This window comes from Camelus dromedarius, chromosome 16 (assembly GCF_036321535.1).
Source record: "Camelus dromedarius isolate mCamDro1 chromosome 16, mCamDro1.pat, whole genome shotgun sequence".
Taxonomy (NCBI): domain Eukaryota; kingdom Metazoa; phylum Chordata; class Mammalia; order Artiodactyla; family Camelidae; genus Camelus; species Camelus dromedarius.
The window spans coordinates 31,777,053-31,805,018 of record NC_087451.1 but is presented as its reverse complement, the minus strand read 5'-3'; the positions used below and the strand labels follow the sequence as shown (position 1 = coordinate 31,805,018).

General features: G+C 57.9%; 3 protein-coding genes across 7 annotated transcripts in view; 1 reads left to right on the top strand and 2 right to left on the bottom strand.

Annotated features, from left to right (window-relative positions):
• UNK (unk zinc finger) overlaps positions 1 to 3,488 on the top strand; it is a 32,568-nt gene extending 29,080 nt beyond the window's left edge. Inside the window, exons 14-16 of one of the 2 annotated variants that reach the window (XM_010998408.3) lie at positions 128 to 309; positions 916 to 1,173; positions 2,029 to 3,488. In XM_010998408.3, coding sequence (XP_010996710.1) covers positions 128 to 309; positions 916 to 1,173; positions 2,029 to 2,184 — 596 coding nt within the window. In that variant the 3' untranslated portion in view covers positions 2,185 to 3,488. The other variant, XM_064495513.1, reaches the window with a different exon arrangement.
• Positions 3,489 to 4,487: 999 nt separating this feature from the next.
• UNC13D (unc-13 homolog D) lies at positions 4,488 to 17,659 on the bottom strand. 2 transcript variants are annotated; one of them, XM_031469105.2, is made up of 32 exons: positions 17,481 to 17,659; positions 16,742 to 16,777; positions 16,415 to 16,522; positions 16,239 to 16,298; positions 16,083 to 16,149; positions 15,671 to 15,851; positions 15,228 to 15,272; positions 15,023 to 15,091; positions 14,791 to 14,860; positions 14,498 to 14,602; positions 14,323 to 14,415; positions 14,144 to 14,247; positions 13,158 to 13,275; positions 12,944 to 13,068; positions 12,731 to 12,821; positions 12,593 to 12,649; positions 12,402 to 12,499; positions 12,245 to 12,296; positions 12,029 to 12,159; positions 11,821 to 11,941; positions 11,317 to 11,460; positions 11,059 to 11,157; positions 10,746 to 10,952; positions 10,510 to 10,578; positions 9,438 to 9,517; positions 7,834 to 7,939; positions 7,687 to 7,758; positions 7,195 to 7,278; positions 6,985 to 7,105; positions 6,695 to 6,818; positions 6,011 to 6,207; positions 4,488 to 5,255 (listed from the first exon to the last, which is right to left on the bottom strand). In XM_031469105.2, exons 1-32 carry the CDS (start codon positions 17,595 to 17,597, stop codon positions 5,134 to 5,136), a joined length of 3,273 nt encoding a protein of 1,090 aa, XP_031324965.1. In that variant the 5' UTR covers positions 17,598 to 17,659; the 3' UTR covers positions 4,488 to 5,133. The 2 variants fall into 2 exon arrangements, with proteins under 2 accessions (XP_031324965.1, XP_031324966.1); XM_031469106.2 differs by lacking the exon at positions 17,481 to 17,659 and adding an exon at positions 16,920 to 17,299.
• Positions 17,660 to 18,929: 1,270 nt separating this feature from the next.
• Positions 18,930 to 26,051, bottom strand: WBP2 (WW domain binding protein 2). 3 transcript variants are annotated; one of them, XM_031469108.2, is made up of 8 exons: positions 25,900 to 26,051; positions 23,668 to 23,776; positions 22,413 to 22,548; positions 21,822 to 21,914; positions 21,037 to 21,171; positions 20,720 to 20,842; positions 20,158 to 20,234; positions 18,930 to 20,037 (listed from the first exon to the last, which is right to left on the bottom strand). In XM_031469108.2, the coding sequence occupies exons 1-8, from the start codon at positions 25,956 to 25,958 to the stop codon at positions 19,984 to 19,986; spliced, it is 786 nt and encodes a 261-aa protein (XP_031324968.1). In that variant the 5' UTR covers positions 25,959 to 26,051; the 3' UTR covers positions 18,930 to 19,983. The 3 variants fall into 3 exon arrangements, with proteins under 3 accessions (XP_031324968.1, XP_031324969.1, XP_064351584.1); XM_031469109.2 differs by having other exon boundaries at positions 25,789 to 25,929; XM_064495514.1 differs by lacking the exon at positions 25,900 to 26,051 and adding an exon at positions 24,578 to 25,636.
• Positions 26,052 to 27,966: the final 1,915 nt, after the last annotated feature.

Here is a 27,966-nt window from a genome sequence, read left to right as displayed (position 1 = left end):
TCCCTGTGAAATTCCCCAGCCTGACATTGCTGGAGCTTTGCACAGCGAGCCCCCTTAAGCCCCCAGGCAGGGCTGGGCCCAAAGCCCTTCCTTCAGACCTCTGATGGTCCTCCCCTTCCTGGGACAGGTCTGAACGGGATGAACAGCAGCATCTGGGAGCATTTTGCCTCTGGAAGCTTCTCCCCGGGCACTTCCCCTGCCTTCCTGTCAGGGCCGGGGGCTGCCGAGCTGGCCCGGCTTCGGCAAGAGCTGGACGAAGCCAACAGCACCATCAAGCAGTGGGAGGAATCCTGGAAGCAGGCGAAGCAGGTATTGGGCCGCGCCCACCCACCTTCCCCAGGGCCTGGCAGCATCTTGCCCAAGCCCATCTTACACAGAGTGGATGCAGGGGCTGGGGGAGGTCAGGGGTCTTGGAGAACAGAGCAGAAACTCAGTTTTGTTTACTCTCTACCCCTGTGGAAAGACTTGTCTTACCAGTCAGGACCCTGGGGTGGCTGGTGTCCCAGGCCCGGAACTCCCTCTGTGAGCTGCTTATTTGGTCTGGTCCCACAGCACTGCTTGCTTCTCCCCAGAAACCCTGACTCTCCAGGGCTCTAGGTCCAGGGTTCTAGGTTTTGAGATGGCCCCTATGTCCAGCTACAGCCTGGCTGCCCCTGGAGGTGCCTCATTCACCCATGCTGTGCTGGGCTCAGCCCTCTTCCCTGCCCACAGAGGGTCTCTCGCAGGTCCTGAAACCTCTCTTCTCTGCAGGCAGCATCAGCCTCCTCCTTGCCCCCCTCCCCAGGCACCTGACCCAGCTCCCCAGCAGGCCCTGCAGCCACAGCGGCCCACACAGGCTCTGAGAGATGCACTCTCAGGGCAGGGGGGCAAGGGCAGGGGGCCATCGTGACAAGGTGCTGTGTATTGGGCCCACAGGCTTGTGATGCCTGGAAGAAGGAGGCAGAGGAGGCCGGTGAGCGGGCCAGCGCAGCAGGCGCTGAGTGCGAGTTGGCCCGGGAACAGCGGGATGCACTGGAGGTGCAGGTGAAGAAACTACAGGAGGAGCTGGAGCGGCTGCACTCGGGCCCCGACCCACAGGCCCTACCCACTTTCTCCAACCTGGAGGCCCTCTCACTCTCCACCCTCTACTCCCTCCAGAAGCAGCTGCGGGCTCACTTAGAGCAAGTGGACAAGGTCAGCCTCGGAGGATGGGGGAGCACAGGGTGGGGATGTACAGTGGCCTCAACCAGTGCTTGGACTCAGATATGTCCCCGCTGCTCCAGGGATGGCCACCCTCCTTCTTCAGCAGCTGGGCTCACACAAAATGCTGGCCTGGTGGAGGGGAGCTGGGAAGAGAATGTCACTCACTGGGAAGTGGGAAGGTTGGAGGTAGGCAGGTGCCGGGGCCCACGCCTGGCACTTTGGAGGGCAGGCATTGACCTGAGCTGTATTATTACACCTGGGCCCTAAATTGCATCCTGACCGCTTCTCCTGTGAGCTCTGTGCACATCAGCAGACATTCCAGAATGGTTAGGTCCCCAGGGCTACTGTATGCATTCCTCAGTACCCTGCTGGGTCCCCAGGGGAGCATGGCACAGGGGGAAGAGCATTCTTCCCTTCACTGGGCATTTGGCAGCCAGGCCCCACATGTAACCATGTCACCTGGGGCACGTCACTGTCCTTCCAGACTCCATAGTTCTCGTTTGGGGACCTAGGGTCACTACAAGGTCGAACGAGACAAGAAACCGAAGCCTCTGTGCGAGGACGAGCCCATCCAGGTGGGAGCTGCAGAGCAGCTCTGGCCCTGCCCCTCCCCCGTGCCCGGACTCTGAGTCCCCCACGCTCGGCCTTGCAGCTGCAAGTGGAAATTAGAAGCCTTGAGATGATCAGCCTGACCTCTAACCCTGTTCTTGTCAGCTGGGGCCTGTGAGCACATGGTTGAGCTCTGTGCCCCAGTTTCCTCATCCCAAGGGGGCTCAAGTGAGAGTTGGGGAAACCCCTGGTCCGACAAGGGGCCAGACCAGTGACCATGCTGTCCCTCTCCCCCAGGCCGTGTTCCACATGCAGTCGGTGAAATGCCTTAAGTGTCAGGAGCAGAACCGAGCGGTGCTGCCGTGCCAACACGCCGTGCTGTGTGAGCTCTGTGCCGAGGGCAGTGAGTGCCCTGTCTGCCAGCCAGGCCGGGCCCATGCCCTCCAGTCGTGACCCTGTAGGCCTGGCCCCGGCCTGGCTCAGATCTTCTCACCTAGGACTTTTTAAAGTATATATATATGTATGTATGTATGTATATGTATATGATTATGTATATGTATACATTCTGTATGTGTGCAGGTATGCGTGGGCAGCCAGTGTGTGAACAGTGTCTGTGTGTATATCTGTACATAGATATAGACACACACTTTAAAACAGACTTACCAAGCACTTTTTAAAAGAAAAAACTATTTTGCAGTCCTCCCCCTGCCCGCTCCCTACCTTTCCCACTGCAGAGACAAAGTCCTCTCTTCTCCCAACTGGCCTTTTGGCAGGGAATCTGTTTCTGTCTCTTTTTTTATGTAAGAACTAACTATTTTTAACTTCTTCCTGGGGCCTGAGCAGGGAAGGGTGGAAGCTAGAAGGGGCTGAGGGGAGGGGACAAGCCTTCAGGGCGGGCCCTGTCATCCCACCTCCCCAGGCCAGGGCGAGAGCCAGGAGTGTGGAGGGTCTGGGGGCAGAACTGGTTCCCAGCTGTGAGGCTTGAGGGGGTATGCTGGGGGTTGAAGCCAGCCTAGCTCCTCGTTTTACCAAATGTCTATTTAGTCTGGGGCTGGCAGGCCAAAGTTGTGGGGCCAGCCCCACTCCCGACCCTGGGCCCTTGAAGCTCCTGGAGGGGCAAGGCCCAGGCGTTCTACCCCTCAGGTTCCTGAGGCCGGGGGTCCACCAGTCCTCCCCCACCCCGCTCTGGGCTCCCAGAGCAGCCTCCCTGGCCCGAGGGCCACCTACCAGGCTGGCACTGCCCTATCCATCATCCCCAGCTGCCCTCAGCTGTCCTCCTCCTGCACGGCCTTCCGTGCTGTCCCCCCTCCCTCTGGCAGCTAGCAGGGCAATAGGTGGGAGGAGCTGCGGACTGTGAGGACCAAGGCGGGGCTCAGGCTCTGCCCTCCTCGCCAGGAGGGGCTCCATATGCATTCCTTGGTGCTCTCTGAGTGCAGCTGACGTCCTGCCCGTGTGGAGCGGACGCCCGTGTGCATGTGTGTGCGTGCCTGTCCAATGTATATTGTGTCTTAGCTTCCATTTTAAAAATTGTTCTGTACAGAGAGATGCAATGGGGGCGGGAGGGCAGAGGGAAGCCACCCCGCTCCCAGCACTGGGGGTCTGGGGTGGGAGCAAGAGGGCTGTAAAGGGTCTAGCCCGGCCCAGGTGCCCCCTTGGGCTCAGCACGAAAGGGCTTTCAATGAATTAAGTGAAAACTTTTTTACAAAAATGCAAAAATCAAAGCTCCGAACGTATTGGAAATAAAATACGAACTTGCAGTAGTAGCTTGTTTACATGGGGGTGAGGGAGAGTGGGGCTCCAAATGAGGGCCTTGAACAATGAGGTGGGCCGGCTCCCAGCTCGGCTGTCCCAGCCCAGGTTTCAGCCATGGAAGCAGCTCGTCCCCCACCTGGTGGGGGCTATGTAGCTGAAGAGGCCTTGAGGCTCCCTGGGCCCATCCAAGCCCAAAGGCTGCTTCAGGCTCCTAGACAGAGCTGAGTGTTCTCGGACACGGGCCTCCCAGGCCCTAGGATTCTTCAGGGCTCCATCGTCAGATGCAACTGGTTTTTACTTGTTTTCCAAGAGACAACAAGACCCCCAGTAGTTTCTCAGGGGAACAGACTGCCTTCTCACAAAAGCATTTAAAGAAAAGTGGGCCTGCCCCCTCCCTTCCCTTATTCTTAGCTGGCCTGTTAGGTGGGTGTGAACACACACTCTAGTGGGCTCTCTGTATGGGTCTCAGAGGAGCAGAGCTGAAACGATGGTCTTATCTCACCTCCCACACCAGCCTGTGCAGGCTCAGAGGTTTAGTGACTCAACCAAGGTCACACAAACTTGACAGACAGCTGAGCCTCAGGCTCCTACTCCCAACATGTGGGCCCTCCCTCTACCCCAGGCAGGTCTGGGGCCCCATTCCTCTAAGCCCTGCTGTCAAGAGCAGCTGCTTGGCCTCAGCCTGCACCCCTGGGAGGCCCCCAGCTCACAGTGCTCCCATGAGAGTGCCAGGCTCCTGTGCTGGGCAGTGACCACAGAACCTGATGTATCTGGTAGGGTTTTGTCCGAAGCTTTTGGCCAAAATACCAGTGATGCCAGTTGCCCCAGCCCTTGCTGCCGCATCAGTTACCTCCCTGCTCTGTAACGTAGGGGAGTTGGGGTGGGCCAGGCCCCAGAGTCAGGGCAGCGCAAGGTCTCCTGAACGCTGAGGTGAAGGTTTGCACGGCCTGACCGTAACCTGGGCCCCACTGCAGTCCAACAGTATGTTTTCTAGCAGGACAATGGATTATTAATTTTTTTATTTTTGCTCAGAAAGTTTCTAGGTGGCAGGGACTGTCCCAAGGAGGTGTCCTCAGCAGACACAGCTCGCCAAACTGTCCTTTGTGTTTTCGCCCTTCTGTGCCAGCTTCCAGCCCCACTGCTCACCAGTTCTCACCCCCTTCACAGCTAGAAGGCCCCTGGCTCTAGGCTCCTTAGCCCTGGCGGGTGCTGGCAGCCCCCGCAGGAGAGGACCCCGGCTTCCTTGATTATGGTTGCTGAAGAACAGGCCCAAGGAGCCTGGCCCCCAGCCCCAGTGGCTGGACTAGTCCTGCCAGAAGATGGAGGGCTGAGACCCTGCTCTGCTAAAGCAGCTTTTCCCTAAAAGGTAGCAGGGGCAAGGAGTGCAGACAGCTGTCTCCCTTCCCCCTGAGGCTGGATTTGGCAGAGAATGCTGAGGCCAGGGCTGAGAGGAGGGGGGGAGCATAAATACTGCGAATGGGGCCCCATCACAGTGGGCCCCAACTCTGGCAACAGGAGCCCCATATGCTGGGGCTCCTCAGACTTCAGGGCCCTTACAGAGTGTTAGGCCAGACAGGAGGGCAACACTGGGATGGGGAGAACCCAGGCTTCCCAGGAAAGCCCGTCCCTGCTGGGGCCCAACCTCCACTGCTACGGCCCTGGCCGCAGGGCGTGCTGGGAGGCCTGCTTGGCGCGCTGCCGCCGCAGCCTCACCAGCGCCTGGGCCTCGCGGTCACCCCGCCGGCTCTCCAGCAGCTGCAGGATTGGGTCCCCTGCGAAGAGAGGCATTTGGGGGGGGGGTCAGGGTGGGGAAGAGGCAGTGCCTGTGGAGTGGCAAGAGCTACAGCATTGTCCCATTCTCCAGAAACTAGCAACAGACCCACACCAGCCAAGCTCACAAGACAGCCTGACAGACAAGACAGGCTCGCCACCCCCGGCGCAGCTGCGCTGGTCCCAGGCACTTGGACCCCGCTGCAGAGCAAGAGGCTGAGATGCAGCTCAGGTTAGGATTATTGCCTTTTCATATGAGAACCTTAGGCTGGCTAGTTAACCACTTTGTGCCTCAGTTTACTCATCTGTAGATTAGAACGCCGCTTTCCCCCACTGGGGGGCTGTGAGGACTGAAAGTTCCTATGTGTCAAGGGTTGAGGGCTGACCCGACATCAGTGCTCAAACACAAGACAGACGTCCACCTCACACCAAGCTTGGGGAGCAAGCGCTCTGTACAGATGTGCCCCCGGGCAGAGAGATGGCCCCTCTCCCCAGGAAAACTTGGTGACCTTCCCCGACCAGGGAGAGGCACATTCACATACACTTGGCCTGGTTTACATATCCCTGGTCCCTCGATTAGATGCAACACAAGCCACAGGTTCCACCTCCAAGGAGGCTTTCCTCTGACCCCAACTTCAGCTCCCTGGGGGTCCCTGAGCCTTCACAGGCTGCCTCTTTCCTGCATCCCCAGTGCTGGGCCAGGCACCCCCCCCGCCAAGCCTCACAGCCTCTGCCCTGCCCTAGGGCCCAGGCCTACCGTTGGGTGCAGGATAGGTCAGGGGCAGGCGGGTCTGAGGCACCTCGCCAGGCTCCTCAGTCCCCGTCAGGCCCGGCACCGCCTGCAGCGGCAGGAAGGCCTCCCCTTCCAGGTCGTCGGCCCCCAGGGTGTCATGGTCCAGCACCGTGAGCATGAGGCACGCCCCGTCCTTCTGGCATGGCTCCGCAGGCACCAGGCTGGGTGGGGGACAGAGTTGGGCTCAGCTGCCTGCCCCACACACTGCCACTGCCACCTGCCCTCACACGGGCTCACCCCTGGTTCTTGAGGACAGGCCAGGGCTGGGAGAAAGGCCGCAGACAGGTGGGATTAGGTTTGCAAAGTCAGCTCTCACTCAGCCTGGTGCATCTGGGCCGCATGCTATGATGCCTGCTGTGACTGTGGGCTGATGCTTTAAACCAGGGGGCCCTGTGTACCCGGGCCTGTCTGTCTTGGGGAACAGAGGACCTCAGGGACAGGAAGCCTCTCAGTCAAACATGTGGGAAGAGTCTTCCCCCAACAACAGTCCCGCAAGGGAGCAGGTTTGAGGCCTGTGCCAACAAACTCTTGTCCCAAGTGCCCCCTCCCTGGAACCCAGTCATCTCGGGGGAGCCCCTTGGCCCCAGCAGGGAGGACGAGCGGCGGGTCCAGGGCGGGGGAAGAGTGGCGAGCATGAGGACCACTCACAATTCAAAGGTCTCATCAAACAGCGGGTGAAGGTCCTTCTTGTGCTTTTGCGTCTCCCGGGGGGCCAGCTCAGGGAACTCATGCCTGGGCTCCAAGGTCAGCTGGACAAAGGGGTCGCTGGAACCTGGCAAATGGCCGGCGAGGGGGCCTTGGCTAAGGATATCCAGTTGCCACTCCACGCAACTGCGCCCCGCTTGGCAGCACCGGCCCCTCCCAGTAACCTCGAGGAAGCGCCCAGTGCCTCTGCTGGAAAGGACTCACGGGACCAGAAGAGGGCAGCCTCCACTCACCGTTGGAGTCCAGGGGCAGCAGGCTGGAGGCACTGAGCAGCTCCACACGCAGCTTCTGCTCAGAGGCGCGGTAAGAGGCCTTGATCGTGATGGCCCCAAGCTCCTCTGAGGTGGTTTCTGCCTGGGGGTGGGGCGCAGGGGCAGCGTCAGCTGGGGCAGACAGGGCGGGCGGGGCTCTGGGTGCAGTGAGCGCAGCCGAGGGAGCCTCACCTGCTGCTGGATGCGGCTGCAGAAGTACTTCTGGATGAGCTCCCGGCTGGAGGCCGCCTGCAGCTCCAGGTTCCTCTGCAGAGCCTGGGGATGGGGCACAACTGAGGGGTCACCAGAACTGTCACACTCAGCCACAGCCCAGTGCTGCCCTTCAGAAGCTGGCAACCAAGGGGGGAGATGTCCATTTGCTGGGGAAAGCACTGGGCTCTGTGGGACCAAAGGCAGGACTGCCTGCAGGGACAGGGTGCGCTTCACAGGTGTCTCACAGCCGCCCCCGCCCTCCCCTCTCCCCACCCCTGCCCACCGTGTTCAGAAGAAACAAATGGTTTAATGCTCTGCTGTTGCCATCTTAACTTTTTCAATTATTATTTTTTAAAGGGGCCCACATTTTAAATTTGTGCTGGGCTCTATAAATGATGTAGCTGGTCTCTGACACAGGTGAGCACAGGAAGGCAGGTTCCCCATGCCACCAGCTCACCAAAAGGCCCCTACCTGGAAGGTGGCCGTGTGCAGGGCCTCAGGCGGCAGGCCACAGCCCTCAGCGTAGAAGGAGATCTCCAGGTTCTAGGGGGTAAGACATCAGAGGTGACCCCAGGCACTCTCCCACCAGGGTTGTCATTGTTGTCACTGTATTATTACCTGTAGTGCAATCTTCAGCCTGCTAGAGGCCAAGGGGCAGCTCCGCTGGGAGGCAGCCACCTCTGCCAGCACCGTGAGCGTGTGGGTCCAGAGCAGGGTCAGAAGGCTGGGGTGAGGTGCAGAGGGATGCCAGACATAGGACAGGGGGACAGAAGAGGAAGTGGAGATGCTCTTGAGAAAGAGGAGGCCTCATCGGACCCAGGCCCACCCCCAACACACACCACCCCTGCCCCCAGCTCCTCCCCATCCCCACACCAGGGGTACTGGGCCAGGGCTGCAGGCAGGCAGGCAGGGGAGGGAGGGAGGGCTGGTCTCCTGAGGGAAGGAGGGCAGGGGATGGAGCAGACAGGCTCAGTCCTAGGCAACATGTCTCCCAACCTAGTGAAGAAGCCTTCTCAGTAGGATTAACAAACCCCAAGAAACAAAGGGGCAGAAGGGACAAGGGCTGTGGTCCCCCAATGACAGAATTATAAGTCAAGATGGGAGCGGCCAAAATGAATAGGGTCTCAGCACACAGCAGGGATAAGCACATAAAACCTGTAGTAACAACCAAGCCACAGTTCATCCTAGTAACTCCTCATGTAACTGAGATGTCACTTGTCAGAGGCAGGCAGGTAAGTACAAAAACGTGTGCTGTGTGATTAAGAATAGGGACAGTCTAGAAAAAAGAAAAGAGAGAAAAAACAGAAAAAAAAAAGAACAGGGACGGTCTACATTAGAGGCAGTTAATTTAGTCAACTGTAATGAGCAGCTGAAGTGTCCATCATGCACCAGACTCTGTTCTAACAGTTTCTGAGGAAGTGGTTCGTAAAGCTCCTATCTTAGTGGAGATTAAGCTGTTTTGTGTGAAAGTCAGAGCTGAACAAACGGCATACTCTGACCTAGCAAATAAAGAAGGTGGGCTCCCACGGCCCCGCTGCCCCAGTGGGAGTGGAGTAGAACTCTGGCCAGGGCCTGCAGCCTTCTGGGGCCCAGAGCCCACATGGTGGCCCTGTCATCAGGGGCCATCGTCACTGCCACCATTCTCATGGCAGCTCGCAGTCATCGACCACTTCCTTTGTAGCAGGCACTGCTCTCAGCACTTCAAGTGACTCATTTAGTCCTCATCAGAGGCCAGAACTACGATCATCTGCACAGAAACCTTGAGGAATCTGCTCCAGGCCACCCATAAAGAAGCCAGCAGTGAAGCTGGAGTCTGAATCCAGGTTATTGAGAGCCCAAGCCCTTGACCTCTACCCTCTGCTGCCCAGTGTGCTGGGCCCTGCTTTAAGAGAGACCCTAACTAAAAGGTGCCCTGGATGGTGGGAGAGGAATAGCAGCTGCCTATAATGTTAGGGAGGGCAGAGCTGCAGTCTCCCAGAGACGGCTCAGGGCTAAGAGAGAGAGGACAGGCAGGTTTCAGCTCAGCCTCTGGTGAAATGGACAGGCTTCTGAGGTCATCAGCACCCTGTCCCTGGGAGTGAGAATCTGAGAGGCTGGTAGCATCCCCCCAACCCAAGGATGGATGCTGAGGCCGGGAAGAAGGGGTGGCTGGGAGGAGAAGTGGAGCAGGTGGGGCACCGTGGGGCAGGTGGGGCACCGTGGGGCAGGAGGCTGCTGCAGACCTGCTGAAGTTCTCCTTCACCAAGTTGGTGTTCATGTAGTGGAGCTCCACCTCCAGGAACTTCATCAGGGGCAGAATGGCCTGGGGAGAGGCGGCAGCACATCTGGCTCTGGCCCATTCTGGTCCCACCCCCACCTCCTTGCCCTGACCAGGGGAGGAAACAGGGCCAGGAGCTTCTGTGAGCATCTTTGGAATGTCTGAGGAGCTGACCCCTGCCAGGCATGGATCTGCCTCAGGGCCTTTGCCCATGCTGTCCCCTCCTGGAGCAATTCTCATGGCTCCTCCTGCTTCCTTTAGATCTTGACTCAGCTGTCACCCTCGGACTAAGGCCTTCTCTGGCCACTATCTAAAAATACAGCCCTCTCACCCTTTCCACTCCTTTGTGTGTTTTATTTTTCTTTTCAGTGGTTATGATTATCTAACATACCATATGTGTATGTATGTACATATATAAGTTCATATACACATATATGTTCATACACACACACATTTTCATATAGTTCCAGTTACAGCTATAGTTCTAGTTACATATACTTAGCTCTTTTTCCACATCCCCTACTAGAATGTAAACTCTAGGAAAGCAGGGGTTTTTGTCACGGGTATTCATTGATATAAACCCCCAGTGTCTAAATCAATACCTAGGACAATGTAGATGCTTAAACAGTTGATTAATTTACCAGTAACATTCTCCCAAACAATCAAAGGTGTACATCGCTATGCCCGCTGACAGAGGAGGAAACTGAAATCAGCTGGCCTGTGTAACCAGGACAGCTACGCTAGCAGGCAGCTGAGAAGGATGCAGGCCCAGGTCTGCTTGGCTGCAAAGCCCAAGCCTCCCCCAGTGCAGCCCCCACACCGACTGTCAGTGCTGGGAGAGGCCGTGGAGTGACCCAACTCTACCCTGTTAGCATCCAAGGAGAAAACCAAGGCTCAGGAGGGAACATTTCTTGCCTAAGTCTGGGGGACCTGTCTCTGACACCCCATGGCCCTCAGCCCCCTGCCTACCCTAAGCCCCTTGGCAATCCCAGACCCACAGAGTTGGCAAAGGTCAGCGAGCAGGGAGGGCCACTCACATCCTCAGGCAGGACGGACTCCTTGATGCCCACGAGTTTCTGGATGTGCTTGGCAATGCCCACCTCCAGCTGGAGACACAAAATGGTAGGAAGGAAGCCAGGGTGTGAGTCAAGAGTCAAGAGAGGTTGTTTAGGGCCTGAGTTCAGGTTCAGGCAGAAGAGGAGGCTAGATATGTAGTCCCACTGAGGGGACTACAGGCTGAGGATGGGTGGGGTGGGGTCACTGTGGTTCAAACCTGCTCAGCCAAGGTCCGGACGCCAGTGCGGATCTCGTGGCCCAGCCCAGCCAGTGCGCCCTGCAGCTGGGCGTGCAGCGTGTTCTGCAGCTGCCCCTCCTCCAGCACAGCACCCACGCGCTGCTCCAGCGCCTCCCATGCCAGCTGGGTGGGCAGTTTGCCAATCACCAGCCGCAGCTGCTCCATGTCATTCACCACCACACACAGCTGCAGGCAGGCACGGGCACAAGGATGCAGAGCTTCCTGAACAGTGCCAGGACTGCAGGCTGCATCCCACCCCGGCCTGGCCCCAGCCCCCAGCTCTGGCCCTCACCATGTTGGCCGCCTGGCCTTGGTCCTTCTGGCCTGCAGAGAGCTCACGGGCCCGGGCTTTTATAAGGCTGCAGTACACCAGGGCCAGCCGACAGGTGTCCTGGGATAGGGAGGGAATGACCATTGGAGGGGGGTCCCAGGAGTGGCCAATAGGGGAGGCACAGAAATCTCAGTTTCTTGGGGGATTTAGGACATAGGCCTTTGGAGGCTGCTAGGGTGAGAACTTGGCTGAAGTGGTGGGGTGGGAATGAGGCTGCACCTCCACGAACTTGACAGTGATCATGAAGGCCTCCTCTGGGTTGGGCCAGTCCAGCTGCCGGGCAGTGTGGCTGATCTGGGCGAAGCAGGTGGACAGATCCACAGCTGATGTGCTATGCTTGGTCAATTCACCCAGGGGCACCAGCTGGGAGATGGGGGAGAATGCAGAAAGGAGGGCTCAGGGCTTGCCAAATCCATGCCCCTCCCTCCCTCCTTCCATCCTCAAGCATCCAGAGACCCTACCACCAGCAAGCACAGAGCTGGGCAGGGGGCTACAAGGTGAACAAGCAAGACTCTGCCCAGCCCCCAACACCAGGCTGCAAAGATCAGCCTGTAAAGGGAACCCATAGTTTACCCCGAGGATAACAGGAGGCCGTGGTTTGCACACAACTGGCCCCAAGAGGACCACTCAAGGCCAGTCACCCTCTTCTGCACACGCTAAAGGTCCCGCAGAGCCCCAAGCCACATTCCCAAAGCTGGGATTCAGCCCTAGTCCAGGCCCCACCTTGTCCATCTGTACAGCACGCTGCACCCGTGCCAGGGCCACACTGTACGTCTTCTGCAGCCAGGTGGGGATGGCCAGCTGGAACCAGCAGTGGAAGCCATCCAGGGCCAGAACTCCATCCCTGGGGAGAGCCAGGGTCAGTCCGGGGAAGGCCGGGGCCCCTGCAGGCTGCAGGCCCTTCTCTCCCCGCAGCCAGCCTGCTGCCCACCTCTCTGTGGGGACAGGGCCCAGCTGGCAGAGCTCCTTGACACTGATGTAGAGCTGGAACAGACTCTCGCCCACCTCTGGGGACATGGAGTTGCCCACCGCTGCCGTGTGGTCCTGCACCCGCTTGGCCACCTGCAAAGGGAAGGCGTGGTGGGCGGAGCTCCAGAGCCAGCGCAGAGGGCGAGGCCTGGAGAGCTGAGAGCCTGGGGAGCCTCACCAGCCACTGCAGCTCCAGGAAGGCCAAGGAGAAGAGGTCGATCTTGAGGACACTGGAGGAAAGGCAGCAGGCATGACCTGGCTGCACACACCGGGGTTCCTCTGGTCCCCACTCTGAGCCCCTGCCGCACTGCCTCCCAACCCGGCCTCCTGCTCACTTAAGGAAGATCTTGTTCCACGTACGCTGGCACTGGTGTAGGTCACCAGTGACGTCCTGTACCAGGCTCAGCAAGGCCTTGCCCGCCTCCAGCATACCCTGGCAGGGACAGAGGTGAGCTGCGCAGGGCTTCGAGGGGCAGGCAGCCACCCCCTCCCACCACCCACCACCTTGCCCCAGCCTCCCCCTCACCTGCACCATGGGCTGATGGTGCTGCTGCTTCAGGTGGAACCATTCAACCGTGCCAGTCTGCGGGCAGAGAGTCAGTGAGCAGGGAGGGCTGCCAGGCCCAGGCACGTGCCCTCTCCACCCATAGTGTGGGCACCATACCCGCAGCGCCTCGGTCACCAGGCGGGGCAGTGGGGCGCTGCTGGGGCACAGTTCTCCAAAGGCCTTCATCTTGCACATCTGCACCAGGACCCTGTGGGGACAGAAAGCCGTGTCCAAGATGCCTATTGCCCCAAAGCCCCCACTCACTCCTCCAAGCAGGCTTCCACACCCCGGAGGTGCCCCAGCTGCTCCCCTGTCCCTGACCCCACCCACCTAAGGAGAGACTGCAGGCGGGCTGGGGAGTCGGAGACGGAGAGGGGGAAGACAGACCGGAACCTCCGGATGAGGGAGAGACCATAGGCCAGCAGGGAGTTGAACGAGGTGGCCAGCTCCTCCAGCTGCAGGGCCAGGAAGGTGCCGTGAGGTGGGAGCTGCTGTCATGCCCTGAGCCCCACCGGCCCCGCACCCCGGCCCTACCCCAGCCCACCTGCTCTGCCTTGAGCCGGCCCTGGATCCACTGGTACTCAATGCTGGTGATGGGTTTCAGGAGGCAGCTGCTGGGGAACTCCAGGCTCTGGTAGAGACGGCTGTAGGCCAGCCACTGCCTGTGGCAGACAGGAAGCCCTCAGCCTGGCCAGGTGGGGGCAGACACAACGCCTCCCCCTGCTCCACAGCCTCCTGAGGATCCTATCAACGCACAGAGGCTGAAAACCAGTGATTGAAGGTAACCCCGCGCTGGGACATGATGGCCACTTGCACTACCTTCTGGGGCCCTACAGGCAAACGAGGCCCTCACCATCAGCACTTGAGCCAGTCTCCAGCCTCACCTACATCCCCTCAGCTATCCAGGAGTACCCACCTGCCCACAGTCCTACAAGCTGCCCTCCTCCGCCAGCCTCCTTTCGACCCCCTACTCAAACCCAACTGTCAGCCAGGCCCAGGGCAGTATCCACTCTCACGCCTCCTCCTGGCAGCCCCCTAGGCTGCGCCCCTACTTCTCCTGGGCATTGAACTCCTGTGTGCCCTTCCCAGAATTCCCATAACCTAACGTGGCTCTGGGGACGTGACAGGCCCTCACCACAGATTCGGGAGCGTCAGAGCACAGATTTGTTTGATGGCCCTGGAAACTGGGCCCAGGGTGGCAAACTCAGGTGCCCAGAAGGACTCAGGTGATGTCAGGGAGTGAAGTGATGGATGGAGGAGGTCGCACTACTCTGCTCTGACTGACTGCAGCCCTGCAGTTCCAGGACTAATATTTCACGAGAAGCTGGAGATGTGAATCCACAAGGCAAATCGCCAGATTTTTAAAAGCTGGCAAGTGTCTCAAAACTTAAAACCCACAGTTTGGGCCCCAAACAGAAATCTCTTGAGGATTAGACTTTGGGCTGTCAGCTTGGAGGAGGACAGGCAGGGAGGGAGAGGGTGGTTCAGCACAGACAGCCCTCAGGTGCTCTGGCTGGGCCATGCACTCACGCCATGGACCGGTGGAAGTCAGACAGGTCCTTCTGTGTGGCATGGAGGAAGAGGATGGTGGCAGCCTGTGGACTCAGCAACCCATCCCAGGAGGTACTGCCTGCCTAGAGGGACAGGTAGAAGGGTGTCAAGACCTGGCAGGCAGACCCTGGCCCTGCCCAGCCCTAGGAGGGCACTACCTGGTGCTGGGTGACCTCGTGGGACACGAGCTGCTGCAGCAGGTGGAGGTGCACTGTGTAGCTGGGCTGGGAGCGGCTGGCCGTGGTGGCTCTCTGCAGGGGGACCAGCATGGCTGTGAACAGAGGACCCCACGCCTGGTGCAGCCCATCCTCCCAACCCAGCCGGGCCACCTACCCGCTTGTGAATGAACTGGAACTGGAGGTGGCACTGACCGCGGTCTGGGTATGTTTCCGTGCAAGGCTCCAGAGGGTACCACTGATCCTCCCGGCAGCGCAGGTCCTGGGAGGCCAGGCAGGCAGGAGATGCCCATGCCCAGGAGCAACAGGAGCCTCACACAGTCAGGGGCAGGGGAGGCAATGGGAGGCAGACCCCCGGCTCTGCTTGGTGCAGACCTGGAACCACTTCCTTGGACCCCTCATAACCCCCTTTCCGCCTCTCTCCTGGGAACCTTTCCCTATCTGACTCACCTGTAGTCTCAAAACCACGTTCCCCAGAAAGTCGTCCTGGCCTTTGTCCTTCCGAGCCTCCTTAAAGATCCTGTTCCAGGCAGGGTCCCATGAGGGAGATGAGACATGAGCCTGAAGGGGTCAGGCTGGGAGCCAGCCTCCATCTGCAGATCCTGCAGCGCAGCACCAGTGCGCATGTGCCGGGGAGGGTAGAGGGGCCCCAGCCCCTCCCCAGGAACCCCCTAGCTCTCACCTTCGCAGCCCATGCAGATCTGTGAGCTCCCCGAGCTTCTGTCTGACAGACTCCACGGAGTCCAGGTCCCTGGTGGGGCAAAGGCTTGAGCGAGAGGCAAGGAGGGTGTCCTGGGAGCCCCTGACCCCTTTAGGAGGAACCTCTGCAACCCTCACCCCCAACCCCCTCCTCTTCCCCACCCCTACGGGCAGGACACGCCCCTCACCACATGTCCAGATGAAAGCTGGCATTGCTTATGTCCTCAAACTCTCTGTAGGGAGAAAAGGGCATGGCTGAGGGTCTTGGAGGGCTAGACTCCCTGACCAGGCCACAGTCTACCCAGCCCTGAGCCTGTCCTCCAAAGCTGCCATCTCCCTTATCACCCACTGTCAAGTCTTAGTCCCTCCCTACAGACTCCTCCACCTCTCCCAGCTGCACCTCGTCCTCCTTTAAGGTAAGGTTTCACGCTACCCCCCAGATCAAACCAGATGTGTCCGATGCCACTGCTCTGTCCAGTCTGGCCTCCTGTCTGTCCGCCCTGCTTTGGGAGCAGGCTCCTTCTCTGGGCAAGCCAAGCCCCTCCCCTGAGCCAGGAGTCCTATTGACTCCCACCACCTGGAGTAGTCCCAGACGACCAGATGAGGCGAGGGCTAGGGTAGGGCCACGTACAGGATGAAGGTCTCCTCCCAGACGGGGTTGAGTGTCTGGGTGATGACCTGGGTGCGGTGGGTCTGCTCCTCCGGGATGGTATGTCTCACCACGGCCTTCTGCTGACGCCGGGTCCCAGGGCTGCCCCCCGGCACGCCCACCCCCTGTTCGATGCCCAGCAGGCAGTAGGGGTCACTAAACCCTAGGGAGGAGGGGGAGGATGAGGCAGCCAGGGCTGGGCTCCCAGGGAGAGTACTTATTGCCCGCTACCCAGGGCAGTGGGGAGAGCCTCTCCCCATCCCAGCAGCTCTGAGGTGAGCCCCAGGGGGTGTGTAGGAGATGGGAGCTCCCACCAAGAGGTCTGGGGCAGGCTGTGATGGGGAGAGGAAGAAGCCAGGAAGAAGGCCCTCAGGGCCCCCTGTCACTTACTCACCGCTGACATCCTTGCCCAGAATGCCCTTGGCTTGTTTCACTGTCGCCTTCAGACAAAATATTGGCTTCTGGAGGGACGAGAGGTGGGGCCTGAGTCTCAGAGGCAGCTGGAATTCCCAGTCCCCGTCCTTGACCAGGATGGCCCTGGCAGGCTTACCTCGAGCTGCCGGACCTGCTGCAGCATCTGCTGGTGCTCCTCAGGCTCCATGTGGAAGGCCTGGCCGGGTAGGAACATGGGAAGCTTGGGACACAGGATGGGAGTGGCCAGGCCAGGAAGAGAAGACTGCAAAGGCCAGGCTGCAGGAAGGCGGGTGGGGTGGGGGCTGGGCTCACCTCCTGCAGGTATCGCAGCAGCTCCGAGGACTCCACCACATGGTTGGGCTCAGGCTGACCCAGGCGGTGCAGGACAGTGTAGAGCGCTTCCTCGTAGAGCAGGGCCCGCTGAGACACAGCAGGGTCACCTCGGGAACCCCCATCCACCCACAACAAGGTCTGAGCCCCACCAGCCACCCCTGGCACCCACAGCACATGCCCAAAGCTGGGACAAGGCATCCACACACACAGGGAAGGGAGGGGGTGAGGCCCAGCTGCTTCCCAGCACCGTTCTGTGCCCCAGCACCGTTCTGTGCCCCCCCACCGCCCCAGCTCTCCAATTCTTACCTCCTCAGGGGATAGGTGGTGGGATGGAGGCTTGATCTGGGGAACAAGATAAAAAAAACGAAGTGTCTCAGAAGTCTGGACCAGGGCTTCTACACCTGAATGGTTCCTCACAGCAGGACCAGGCTGAGGGTTGAGGGGGCCCCAGCATCCGGCCTCCAGTCCCACCAGTGCCGCATACCTGTTCCCACAGCAAGCCTTCTGGGAGTCCGGCCCCCGGGCCACCCTCCTTGTCCCCTGGCCTGCCACAGCTCAGGTCCATTGGTGCTCAGCTGCCCAGCAGCGTGAGCTCGCGGCACCACGGCCCCAACCTCCCTTCCTTCCCCAGAGGAAACAGCTTATCGGCCGCCCCGCTCCACACCCGGCGGCGGAAGTGAGGCCCAGCAGCAGAGGTGGGAGACGAGGGGTCATGCCAAGCAGGCCTAGGGGCTGCTCAGCTGATCCCCCAAAGCCCAGCCCACAGCAAGGACACTCCCAGCCTCGGGGAGCGGGTGACTTTGGAGTTGGAGGGGCAGAGGGTGGGGGAGGGGTGGGCTCAGATCCCCAGACCTGAGGCCCAGGGTGGCCCAGAGAAAACATGGCAGGCCCTACTCTGCCAACCCAGAAAGCTCTGCCTGGGGTTCGGGGTGGGCAGGGGAGGGGACCACATCCTTAGCGGCAGCCCGCAGGAGGTGGGGCCCCATACCCAGAGATGGCAGAGCCCCACCCAGGCCCACTCTTCTCCCACTGAGGTCACTCCTACCTCCCGAGCCCTCAGGGGCAGAGGCTCCTGCACATCTCTGACCCTGCGGCGCCTTATCTTGATGGCCTGGCGCAAGAGGGGAGGGCGCCGCTGGGGGTGGGAGAAGAGTGTCGCCATGGTGGCCAGCTCTGCCCGTCCCCTGCGCCGTGCCACTGGATGAAGATAACAAAGCCACAGGATTAGGCAAGGAGCCCAGGGCTGCCACCCCGTCCCCAGGGAGGGGGAAGGAAGGGTGGGTCCGGGGAGGGTCAGGTCAGTGTTTCACCACCTCGGGGCCAGCTCCCAGGCCCCTGCACCTTTCTGCCTCCTGCTGGCCAGATACTGGATCCTGGGAGGAACTGGTCTGGGCTAGAGGCAGAAGGTAGACCCGGTGGGCGGGCCCGGCCCCACCCCACCCTCCCACAGAGGCCCTGGGTAGGCACCCCCCCACCCCGCCCCGCGCTGCCCAGCAGGGGGCATCAGGGCAAGCAGGCAGCAGCCCTGCCCCATCCCAGGTGTGTGCTGGCTGGGCAGGGAACTGAGGGAAGCTGACCTAGCTGGTGGGGGTCTCACCCACAGCTGTCCCTGAACAGACCCAAGACCCAGGACTGGCAGTGGTGGACAGGGCAGTGTGCCAGCTCCAAAGAGGCGTCTCCCAGCAGCCCAGCAGTCAGCCAACTGCTCAACCTGCTCAGCCCTACAGGTGACATTCCACAAAGGTGACAGGGCCAGGCTGTGCCGGGCAGGGACGGCCCCACAGTCCCTGCCCCAAGGATGGTCAGGAGGGTACTCCCTTCAAGTGCCCTTGGAGTGGGTTTAGCCAACCCCAGGAGCTGCTGGGTGGGGCTGGCCAGAAAGAAGAGGTGGGGGAGGCTGCTGCCTAGCCTCTCCCAACAGGGCCACTTAGTCCAGAAGGTTCAGGAAAACGGCCCCTTCGGTGCTGGGCTTTCTGAGCTCACCACGCCCAGGGCCGTCCTCCAGGCCAGGGCCCCCAGGGGTGCAGGCCTGGGCATGGACTGTGGCTGTTTCCCACCCTCTCCTGGCCCCAGGCACTGATGTTTACAAGGAGCGTGGCACCAGGACACGCACTGCAGGGGACAGCCCCACCCCCGCCGGGCTTCAGAGGTGCCATCCCACCTCCATGAAGTGAGGCAGGGAGCACAGCGGCCAGGGTCACTGGAACTCATGACCAGCCTGGACCCTGCCTTCAATGCCTCCTCCCACCAAGGACAGTTGCTGGGCGGCACCAGGCCCCAGGAGACTAAGTGGGTGGGCACAGTTGCCAAGCAACTGCCGTGGAATGGACACAGGAGAGGCCTTAGCATCTTGGGCCCAAATGGGCCAAGAGAACAAGGGACTCACACACAGGAGGGAACAGTCTCCTGGGAGCCTCCCCAGCCCTCAGCAGCCAGACAGCTGTCCTTCCCAAGAGCTCACCTCCGCCATCACCACACACAGAGCCAGACAGAGTCCAGTTACTTCATTTTTACTAGTTCACATTTTCAGCAGACAAATCAAGGTGCAAACAGGGTTTATTTCACATTAATATATTAACTGGATTTTTTTTTTTGTCAAATAAATAGGGAATTCTCTTTAAATAACCATCTCCTCACTTGAAGGCCAGTCCAGGAGCAAATGAGAGCAAATTTTAGTGTATCCAGGGAGCATACTGCCAACCAGGCGTGAAGCTCAAAGGGAAGGGGGCAGGCTGAGGGGCTGGCGAGAGGTCACGGTCAGCACCCTGGCCAGGCCTCAGAGATCAGGTGCCGTGTTCCCCGCCTGCCCCGCAGCCTCCAAATGGACATGCACTCTCCAGTTCCAGTCCAAGAAGCCCCTTCTAGAGGGAAAAGCAAGAAGGCAAAGGGAAACAAATTCCAGAAAAACTAGCAGGGAAGCAGAAGGGCTCCCTCCCCTGTCGCAGGGGCCTGGCCCTGATGCCACCGCCCCGGCAGCTCAGGGGAGAGCTCCAAAGGTCAAAAGTGGTGGCAACAGGATGACCAGGACAGGACAGGGAAAGGAAGGTGAGCGAGACGGGGGCCGAGGCTGGCTGGGAAAGGAATGTGGGCCGACAGTCCGGCAGGAAGGGGGCCTCTCACAGCCAGGCACAGACTACAGTGGGGGGAATGTGAGTAGGGCCTGGCAGGGGCCCCGGAGAAGACACGTGGCTGGTCTGACGGAGCTCATGAGGCTGAGGATAAAGGCGCTACCAGAACAGGGGGCTGGACTGCTGGAGGAGGTGGCCAGAGAGTCCCTCCGTGTGTAGAAGCCAAACAGGAACAAGGGGGACGCCCCCAGAGATGGGGGGAGGGAAGCGCCTGGGGGTTCTGGGCTCGCGTGGGAAGCTGGGAGGCGCCGCTTCCGAGTCAAGGGGCCCTTCCCCTCCTTCAATGACAGTTCCTGGTAACTGTTTTATAATCAAACCTGGAGGAAGGACAAGGCTCTCCCATCACCTCCCACCCCAGACTCAGCCCAAGGGGAGGGGAGGAAAGAGCGATGAGAGGTGGGAGGAGGGGGTGGGAGGGGTCTACTGGGTCTTCTTATCTTCTGGGGGGTAGTAGGGCGGTGGCGGAGGCTGGTTCTAAGGGAGAAAGGAAAGAACACATTAGAAAGGTCAAAATAAGACAAGATCTCCCCCGCCCCTAAACCCCAGCCAGCTGCGGCGGTGGGGGTCCCTCCAGCACCGTGGCCACCCACTCACCGTGGGCATGTAGACGTTGTGCGGGTTGCCCGGGTTGTAATAGGCGCTGGCAGCTGCTTCTGCGGCCTTGGCTTCCGCTGCGAGAGCACACACACTCAGGATAAGCCCCAGAGACTGACCCTCCCTGCCTCCTCCAGCCGCCCCTGGAGCTGCTTTTGGCCCATGACGCCAGCCCCCCAGCACTGAGGACCCGGTTTCATCAACAGAACAGTGGTTAACGTTTCCTGAGCACTTACAGCGGCCACACTGTCCCATCCAGTCCCTTGACACCCACCTCCCCTTCTGAGCTTCGCCACAAACCCACCAGGTGGTACTGTTGGCACATTCTGTGGATGACAAGACTGAGGTGCAGAAGGAGACCTTCCTGGCCCCAGGGCACACAGGTGGCTAAGGGACAAAGTGGGGGCTGGGATCTAGCTCTTCATCACAAGGCCACTACGCTGCTGGTCCCCTGGGATTGTCCCTAGGCCAGTAGTCACTCATTATTTGGGGCTCCTATATAACCATGGGGAGGACAGGGCTAGTTCCCCCAGGGAACTAGCAAGCAGCCCAGGAGCCTCACCTGCAGAAGTGGAGGGGACATCAGGGCCACTGACCGGAGGCTCCATGGGCCCAGGGTAGGGTGGTGGCGGAGGCTGCACATATCCCATGGCTCCGTCCATCATGGGAAGTCCTGGATAGAACTCTGCTTGGCAGGAGAGTGACAGGGACCCAGTGAGCAGCCCAGCCCGGGCTCCCTCCCAGGCCTCTCCAGCTTCTCCATCAGTCCTGAGCAGGTCAAAGAACAGGTTTCCCTCTTCGACCCCCTGACCTGGGTGGGGGTGGTTAGTGGGTGGGGGTGGGGTGGGGTGAGGGGTGGGCAGCAGAGGACACACTCACCAGGTGGGGGCGGTGGATAGGGGTAGCCAGGAGGGCAGGGGTACATTCCATTGGCGACTGGCGGGGGGAAGACATAGGCCCCGCTGGGCATGTAAGAGTAACCATAGGCTCCGTTGGGGGCTTCGCCTCGGGAGGCTACAGTACAAGGGGAGAGAGAAATGAGTGTCGCCTGCCTTGGGCCTGGAAAGAGGGCGGACCCACTGCCTGCCAAGCAGAGCTGCAGGGTCCCAGGAACGTGCACAGCAGACGTGCCTCACCCTACCCACTCCGCTGCTCACCCACGGTTGAGTTGGCCTCAGTCAGGGATGAGGGGAGGGGTCAGAGCCGGGGTGGAGGAGATCAAGGACAGGCAAGGGGGGATGGATGGAGGGAAGGAGGGAGGAGGCTCAGGTATGGGGTAAAGAATGGAGCTAGGTGAGGTTGGGGATGAGCTGAGGAGGTCTGCTGGACACATCCCAGGTGACCTAAAATGGCTGCCTGATGGTAGCTTAATGGTGAGGGTTTTGTGTGTTTCTCTGAAGCCACAGTAAAATGTCCTTGAGTCTAAACAGCTTTGTCTAAATGTCCTATACCTGCTCCACGCAGGAGAAACCCAGCCTTTGAGGGACAGGAGGCTGACCCTAATTACAGGCTTCCTCCCCAACTCCTAGCCCTGGGCAGCCTGGGGCCCAGAGACTCATCTCTTGGCTGCTTCAAAAACAAAACAAAAACGAACCGAAAATAAAAAATGAACCACCACACACATCCAATGTGTCCTCAGCTCCTAATTTTTAGAGCCTTGATACCTTGAGATGCCACCTGTAGCATCCGTTGTCCAAATTCGATGGCGCCCCCTGCCATAAAGGTCAACTTGTACGATGCAGCGCCTTCCCAGCCACCTGAGAAGGGAACAGTGCATCAACAGCTCAGGGAAGAACATGACTTACGTCCAAAGAGATGGCAATTCGTCCTCTCCAGACCCCACCCACTGCCCGGGAAGCTGGAGAAGGGCTGCTCTGGCGGCCACCCACATCGCCCACCAGCGCTGCAGGCCGGCCCGCCTCCGGCCCACGCCTGCTTCACCGTTTGGAACTGGGGGCTTTTCCTTCTCAGAACAAGCCTGTCCTGCCTCCCCCAGCCTTGCTGGCACATGTGCCCTCAGGCCTCCCACCCCCAATAAAGCAGCTTCGCAGGAGCGGACACACTCAGCAACATGAGTCAGCTGGCCTGCATGGCTGGCAGCCCAAGTGTTGGTCTCAGAAGCTAATCCAGAGCCAGGAAGAGGACAAGGCTAGGGTGGTAAGGATCCAAAGAGGACATCTCCAGGGCAGCAGTCAGAGGCCCCCCAGCACACCTCTCTGGAAGCCCGTCCGTGTCCCCAAACCCCCGTCACCCACCTCCTGCTTCGGCCTTCACTGTTCCCTTGATGTAGTTTGCCCCAAACACAGGCTGCTTGATCTCACAGTCCTTCATCAGGTAAAATGGCATCATGAAGGACTGCATGGCGTCCTTCCCCTTGGACAGGAAGATGACCTGCAGGGAGCGAGGACGAGAGCCATCAACCCCCGCACCAGGGCCCGCTCAGCCATCACTTCCGGTGTGTGATGAGTCCACTCCCAGGACCGGGCTGGGCACTCTCGGCACCAGGCCAGAATGCTTTGTAGAGTACGAGCAGCCGAGCTGGAGAGGCCAGATGTGTGAATTCACAAGAAAAACGTGTGGCTCACAGAGAGCATGTGTGAGCTCTGTCATCTGAGGGGTGGTGAGGAGGTGGAGGATGTGGAGCAGAAGTGAAGGGGCCTGGGGGGCGAGGGCAGAGGCGGGGAAGCACTCCGGAAGGGGGTGTCCAGCCCGAGCTTCAGAGAACTGAGAGAAGGGAATGGCAGGGGGCCTCAGATCCGGGGAGCAGTGGCTGTCCTAACCTTCCTGCGGGCTCACGGCCCAAACACCAGCAAGTCTCCCAGCCCTAGAATGGTGAACCCTCTATTTTACACCCACGACTTCGATCTGTGACTGAAGATGCCAACTAGAACCCCCAGAGCTCGGGCTGTGAGACTCCCGTCTCCACTAAGGCCTGTGCTCCTCTTCCTCCAACCATCTTTAAGTCTAGCTCTTGGGCAGCCACATGCAGCCATCTTATCCAAGAATATCCATTTGTATTTCTCTGGAAATCTTTCAGCCTGCCTGGGTAACTCTCAGGCAAGGCCCATCCTGCAGTCTGGCACTTCTCGATCTGCAGGGTTCTGCCGGGCTCTCTGCCCAGTCCGGAGACGGTGGCCATGCTCTTGTATCCTGTTTACCACATTTATCACCCTGGATGTGCACAAAGGCCTCGTGGGCTACTTCAGAAATCAAAAGAAAAGCCATCTCTCCCCTCCAAGCCCAGGTCTGCATCTCCACAGCTGCATCCAACTCTCCACAGAGATTCTGCAGCAGCAGCTCTGGAATTTGCACGGATTCACTGCCCAGTGGTCAATTCAGCCATGCAAAGAGCCAGGTGGTCCTAGAACTAGGAGCATGTGACAGAAAACCACGCTAACTTTCACTGGGGTTCAGGGGCCACTGGACTCATGAGGCTGAGGCTGACCTAAGACTCTCATCAACCTCCAGGAGCCACGAGCCTCCAAAACCCCATCGCGCTGCACAACTCACCCGGTACGGGGTAAGGTAGACGGTGCCCTTCTTGGTCCCTTTGAAGGCCTCCGGCACGTTTCTCATGTCATTGAATGTAAGTTCTACATGGTCATAGGACATTAGAATGCTGTGACGAAAAAAGAGGAAAGGCCCTGATGAGACAGCTGGAGTCACGACCTGTCACCTCCAGGGACTGGATCCTCCCACTGAACAGCTGCTTATTAGTAGCTGCCAGCATGTTGTCTGTTTCACCACTGCTGGGAGGAAACTGTTAAGGAAGCCACGGAAGCGACTAGCACGTTGGGGTTCTATAGAATTTCCCCAAACCCCACCCACACAGCCCCTAAGTGACCAGCGCAGGAGAAGAGCTGCAGGGCCCGGGGGATGCCATAATCCCCTGAATCAGTTTAGATTATCCGGGTTAACCCTTCCATTTTCTTCCAGGTCCTTTTCCAGAGGTGTGGTTTTGGTTGGTTGGTTTTTTTAAATCTCATAAAATGAACATTTTAAGACATGACTCTACACATTACAAAAGGACTCACTTCCGGGTTCCTTTAAACCTGGGGTTCTTAAGCTAGGTCTGGGGGGGGGGGGTTGTCAGTCCATGAGCCCTTGAGATGACTGTGTACCGGCATCTTCCTGGGAGAGTCCACAGCTTTCATCACTCTCAGAGGGCTTCAGGACTTGGGGAATAAGGTTAACTATTTCACAAATCAAATTTTAAGTACTGAAAGGAAACTTCAATCACTGTTTACACAGTTATTTCAGAAATGAGGCTGAAGCATTTTCTAAAACAAGGCACACCATTATGTAGCAGCACTGAGCCCTAAGCCCTAAGCCAAGCCACAGGAGGCCCAGCAGGACAGATACAGTCTTGCCCCAGAAAAGTCCCACTGAGAGAAAAAGAAACAGTCCCAGGAGATACTACCAAACAGCGTCAAAAGGGTTCGTCGGGGCCTGGACTGGCTTGCACACAGAGACTACACGTCAGGAGCAATGTCCGGTGTCTCTGATTACAAGAAAAGGTCCAAGTTCATATGGTTGCATTTGTCTTCTTTCTCCTCCCAGATATCACAACTTCCTTCACTGGGGAGTGGTAAGTGGGAAGGAGGACCAGTACCAGAAAAGAGAAGACAAGCTCAGAGAAAAGAGGTCATTATCGGGAACAGGCTGGGCCTTACAGACCCTGAGCAGGTACGACGGAGGAAAAGTCAGCATTCTGAGGTCTGGGGCTCCCTGAGTGTTCTCTGACTCATCAAGAATTCCCGGGTGACAGCCCTGGGCTGAGCACTGTCTTAATCAGCTACTAAGCTCTGATCCCACAGGGTCTTCTCTGGGGATTCACTTCCTGCGATGTTCCTTCTGCCTTCAAGAAGTGCTTTAGGCTCAGCATCGCTCAACCAGGGCTGGCTGGTCCGATTCTCAGTGCCCGAGGAGCAAGAGAAGTCGTCCAAGGAGCCCAGTTGTAGGAGGAGAGACAGAACTGACGGGTAGGAAGAACTTGGAAGTTGGGAGACCTCTGCTCTAGGGAGTGAACCAAACCAACAGGAATTCAAGGGAAAGAGGTAAAGACAGACCTTTACACCTTACAGGAAATGTGTTACATACTTGACAAACGTTAACTGTGCAATTTCACCTCTGGGCCTCAGTTCCTCATCTGAAAACTGAGCTGTTCTGGAATATATGGGAAGGCTATATACTGGCAGTTAAGCCTACTGAATTTGGAAACAAGACTCCTATCCTGGAATCCCATCTCTGTTACTTACAGCTCTGTGATCTCACGCAAGTTACTTAACCTCTCTGTGCCTCAGTTTTTCTACGTGGAACATGTGAATAGTATCTTCCACACAGGATTTACGTATTGAAAAAGACGAAGTACAGTCCCTGACATATAGTAACATAGTAAAAACCCATAAATGGCCATCATTTTTGCCTAAGGCTCTTCCCATTTCTTAAAGTCACCTACTCTCGGAAAGGAGCTCAAAAACTACCCGCAGACCCCACCTGTCTCTCCAAATCTCGGCCCCATCCAGCGGCCCCACCCCATTCCCTGGCTGATCACAACATCCCGGCCCCTCCCTCACGACCCACCCACCTTCCTCCAGCCCCGCCCCCAGCCGTTACCCCCCCACCCCTTACCCCTATCAGTTTCTCTTCTTCACTGGTTTATTTCTCACCACCCACTGCCCACCGCCCACACGCTCGACGCCAGCCCTTCGGTCCTCCAGGATCCTCCTGCATTGTTTTCACCTCTCGGTGTTGTTGACGATCACTCCGCCGCCCTCCGAGTGGTTCTTGTTGAGCGCCATAGTCTCTCGGAAAAGGGTCCCGAGACTCGGAACGCAGTGCGCTTGCTCCCCTCTTCGTCCCGCCCCTTGTGGCGTCGTTCGTATTAGAGTCAGCCAATCACACCTCTCGCGAGGAGGCTGGCCCAACCACCTGATCCCGGACGTCACGTGCTAATAGTTTACTCCCTCTCCCCTTCCCCCCGGTTTCTCCTGCATCACAAACAAGTTCAAGACTACAATTCCCAGAAGGCAATGCTCCCTCAACCTCGACCTTTCCCTACGCTAATGAAAGGATGCATTCTGGAACTTGTAGTGTTCCAGACCTTAGGCCTGGCTGGACTTCACTTATTGCATAACTAATCGGCCTACGCACTCCCCACCCCTCTCCACCCGGTACTCGCAGGGACCGGAATAAATAGTTGGGCGCGTCACAGGCGAATTAATCAATAAAGGCCCTGGACGCAAGAGCTCATACCTACTGGCGTATGTAACCTAACCAATGGGGACCGTAACCTAAACCTGGTTTATGGAGCACTGAACGCTTACTGGGACATCTTCATTCAATCCCCTACCGTTTAGAGAGCGCTTATTGTATCTCTTTTCTCCACCCCACTTGAGTAATCGCTGACCCATATAGATGAATGCGAGATCTCGTTTCTGTTCCAGGACGTAGTGGGCTGGCTGATTGGCAGGGAAGAGTCAGAAGAAAAAACAAAACAAAACAACAACAAAAAAAAACCTGCCGTCGCTTACAAGAAATCAGACCCAAAGCCCCGAGGTGGGCGGGGAGAATCTCCGCGGGGGGAGATTCTGGGCCCTGCGCCCGCGCCTCACCGCTGCCTCCACCGTAGCTAGCCTAGCGGTGGCGCTGCTTCCTCTAGAATGTTTTGGCTTCGCAGTCCAGCCAGAAGATTTAAGCAAAACTCCGAATAACTAAATGGAACCAGGCACAATGCTAGACCGACAGCTTACAAAATAGGGCTGACTCATTGTGACCCAGCACTGGGTAGCCCCCACTAGGTCGCTGTAGTTATATAAACTACCCCCAACCTCCGAGGTGGATCTTTATGGGGGAATGGGAGGGGGAACGGTCTCATGCCTTATGTGGCTGTAATGGTGTATGCTTAATCTTAAGGGATCAGAGTTTGATTTTAAGCAGACAGCTGATTTCCTGACACTTGGTGGCCAACCTTGAGAATCCACCTGCTTGATTTTCCTTTTGAGTGAGACTTCCTAGGTGAAGGATCTAAAACTAGAAAACAGGTAAGGTAACAGCCTTCTGTGGGGTCTTGTGCAAAAACCAGGTTGCACCTTGCAGGACAAGTGCCCCATGGACATGATGAAATCTGTCCCAAAGGGTCAGGTTAATTTCCACACATGCAATCTCTGCAGCGGTTGAAAAGAAGTCAAATTCTATATGCTGATATGGAAAGATTGCTAAGGTTTGTTAGTGCAGAATGTTGTATAAGTACACTTCCGTTTGTAAAGGGCACAGAGATTCCTTTAGAAACTAAAAATAGAGTTACCATATGATCCAGCAATCCCATTCCTGGGCATATATCTGGAGAAAACTATAATTTGAAAAGATACATGCACTCCAATGTTCATAGCAGCACTATTACAATTTTACAATAGCCAAGAGGTGGAAGCAACCTAAATGTTCATTGACAGATGATTGGATAAAGAAGTTGTGTATACACACACACACACACACACACATACATATACAATGGAATACTACTCAGCCATAAAAAATAGTGAAATAATGCCATTTGCAGCAACATGGATGGACCTAGAAGTTACTACACTAAATGAAGTAAGTCAGAAAGAAAAATACCATATGATATCAGTTATATGTGTAATCTTAAAAAAATACAAATGAATTTATTTACAAAACAAACAGACTCACAGATATAGAAAACAAACTTATAGTTACCAAAGGGGAAAACGGTTGGGGAGGGATAAATTAGGAGCTTGGGATTATCAGATACAAACAACAAGATCCTAATGTATAGTACAGAGAACTACA